The 2,391-nt window shown below is 36.3% G+C and overlaps 1 protein-coding gene across 1 annotated transcript in view; it reads left to right on the forward strand.

Moving 5' to 3' along the window:
- Positions 1 to 2,071, forward strand: part of tle5 (TLE family member 5, transcriptional modulator) — a 45,939-nt gene extending 43,868 nt beyond the window's left edge. Inside the window, exon 7 of the mRNA XM_016527005.1 lies at positions 1,648 to 2,071. Within this exon, the coding sequence (XP_016382491.1) occupies positions 1,648 to 1,878 (231 nt within the window). The 3' untranslated portion in view covers positions 1,879 to 2,071. The remainder of the gene's footprint in view (positions 1 to 1,647) is intronic.
- The last annotated feature ends 320 nt before the right edge of the window (positions 2,072 to 2,391 follow it).

The following is a 2,391-nucleotide window of genomic DNA, read 5'->3' on the forward strand; positions in this document are numbered from 1 at the left end:
GCTTTCCCTTCATATATTTGTCCTTTTTTGTAGCTAAATATGTTATTTATATATAAATAAAGAAATATATATTTATATATATAAATTATTATTATTATTTGTAGTCAATTATGTACTCTGACAAGAAGGACTGTTTATATTTTTGCAGCTGAGCTACTGTAGGGATTTGTGATGACTAAAAGGGAAGAATTTGCTGAACAGAAGTGTGTGTGTGTTTCTCCCTGCAGGCAGAGATCGTGAAGAGATTAAATGGGATCTGTGCTCAAGTCTTGCCTTACCTGTCTCAAGAGGTACAGAGAGAGATAGCAGCGTTACCTCAACATGTAGTTTATAGCATTACGCCTCTCTAATTTATGCATACATAACTGATTTGAACAGGCTGTATATAATAGGGATGTAAAGATTTTACAATGAAATCTATGGGCTCGGTGCACTTATTTTGGAGGACAGGTATTTATAGTGTAAATGCTTGATTATGTTCACATAATGATTGTAATGTGAATGTGGGAACATGTTGTACAAGATGTGATGGGATTTTTGTGTGTGTCTGTGTGTCTATTTCAGCACCAGCAGCAGGTTCTGGGGGCGATGGAGAGAGCCAAACAGGTCACCCCACCAGAGATGAACTCCATCATACGGGTAAACAAACTGTCTCTCTCTCTGTGTGTGTGTGTGTGTGTGTGTGTGTGTGTGCGGGGCTCATGTGGGCTCACACACAGGTATATACAGTAGGCTTTGTTTATGGAAATGCATCTGAATTAGTTTATGGCAGTCTAATTATGTAGAACGAAAGGCATTATTAATGATTTTTTTTGTGCATTGCAGTAGGGATTGTTTAATAGTCATTTTTGCATTTATATGGCTTTGAATTAGTTAATTCTGTCTCTTGTAAATTTAAGTTTTAATTCTAGCATGCTTTATTGGCATGACAAAAACTATACATTCATATTATGAAAACATCTGCAGCTTTTGCTTTGTACAAGTGGAAATAAATCAAAAAAGAAACACAATGCAATATAATAATATAAAGTAGAAAAAACTGTGTGAATGGAGTAATCAAGTAATACTACAAATAAAATATGATAAATTATAAAATAAGGCCACGAGAGGCCATACAATTTTTTTTTTTTGGGGGGGGGGGTCAGTGATATAGTGAACTGTTTTATATTTTAATATATTTTAAAATGTAATTTATTCCTTTGATGACACAGCTGATTTTTCAGCAGCCATTAGAATCGAAAGATCAAAGGAACTGCATTTATTTGAAACATGTCTTTTTGTAACATATAAATGTCTTTACTGTCATCTTTGTTCAGTTTTCTGCATTCTAGCGAAGTATTAATTTATATAATTTACTCATCATAAATTATTACTTATATTTATTGCTTCTGTATTAAAATATTTATCATTTATTATTTAAAAAAAACTTATTGAGCACATTTTTGAATGGTGATGTATGTATATATTTGATTCATTAATTTAGAATTTGCTAATTTATAGATTTATTTGTGGTTCATCCAGTCATACTTTAGAGCTGGAACTATATTTTATGGTAATGTTTTATAGTAAAGTGAAACGTAAACTAAGAAAGTTACAATTAACTAAGAAACTACGTAGGTAACAACATTGTTTGTGTGTGTTTTGTAGCAGCAGCTCCAGGCTCACCAACTCTCTCAGCTGCAGGGGCTGGCATTGCCCATGACCCCTCTTCCTCTCGGCCTGAGCCAACCTGCCGGCCTCCCCGCTGTCACCTCCAGCTCTGGCCTCTTCTCCCTCTCCAGCATCCTGGCCTCTCAGGCCCAGCTGGCCAAGGAGGATAAGAGCACACGCGAGACCTCCGACAGCCACCGCGAGGAAGACGGAGACAAGTCCGACTAGTCACCCGCCAAACCCGTTCCTTCATCCAATCATCATCCAGAGCTCCACGTAGAGCAGAGGCACTTGTTTCCCTGTTTTTTCACCTTTTTATTGTCCTTCGTTTTCCAGTCTCCTTTCATCTTTCTATCTAAATTGCTACTGTGCTCACATGCCTAATGTCATTCGTTCTGGTTCATTCCACCAGCTCTCTATATGTATTTATATATATATATATATATATATATATATATATATATTGTATATTTCTTACGCTCGTTGTGGAAATGGTCTACAAAATGGTGCGACCGTTAATGGACCATCGACCCTTCAGTAATAATTCCTCTTTGTTTTTTTTCCCCGCTCACTCTCTTCCTCTTAAAATCTTTCACCTTTTAAAGCTACAATCTACAATAACTGAGTCAAAAGCACTTTGGCCCCAGGCAGTAACTCTGAGACTAAAAGCAACTTTGAATCTAAAAACTTAGCCGCGGCATAATCCATTTAGAGATTAAAGGATTGGTGTTATTGTTCGAA

This window comes from Sinocyclocheilus rhinocerous, unplaced genomic scaffold, assembly GCF_001515625.1.
Source record: "Sinocyclocheilus rhinocerous isolate Xijiao unplaced genomic scaffold, SAMN03320098_v1.1 scaffold1294, whole genome shotgun sequence".
NCBI lineage: Eukaryota > Metazoa > Chordata > Actinopteri > Cypriniformes > Cyprinidae > Sinocyclocheilus > Sinocyclocheilus rhinocerous.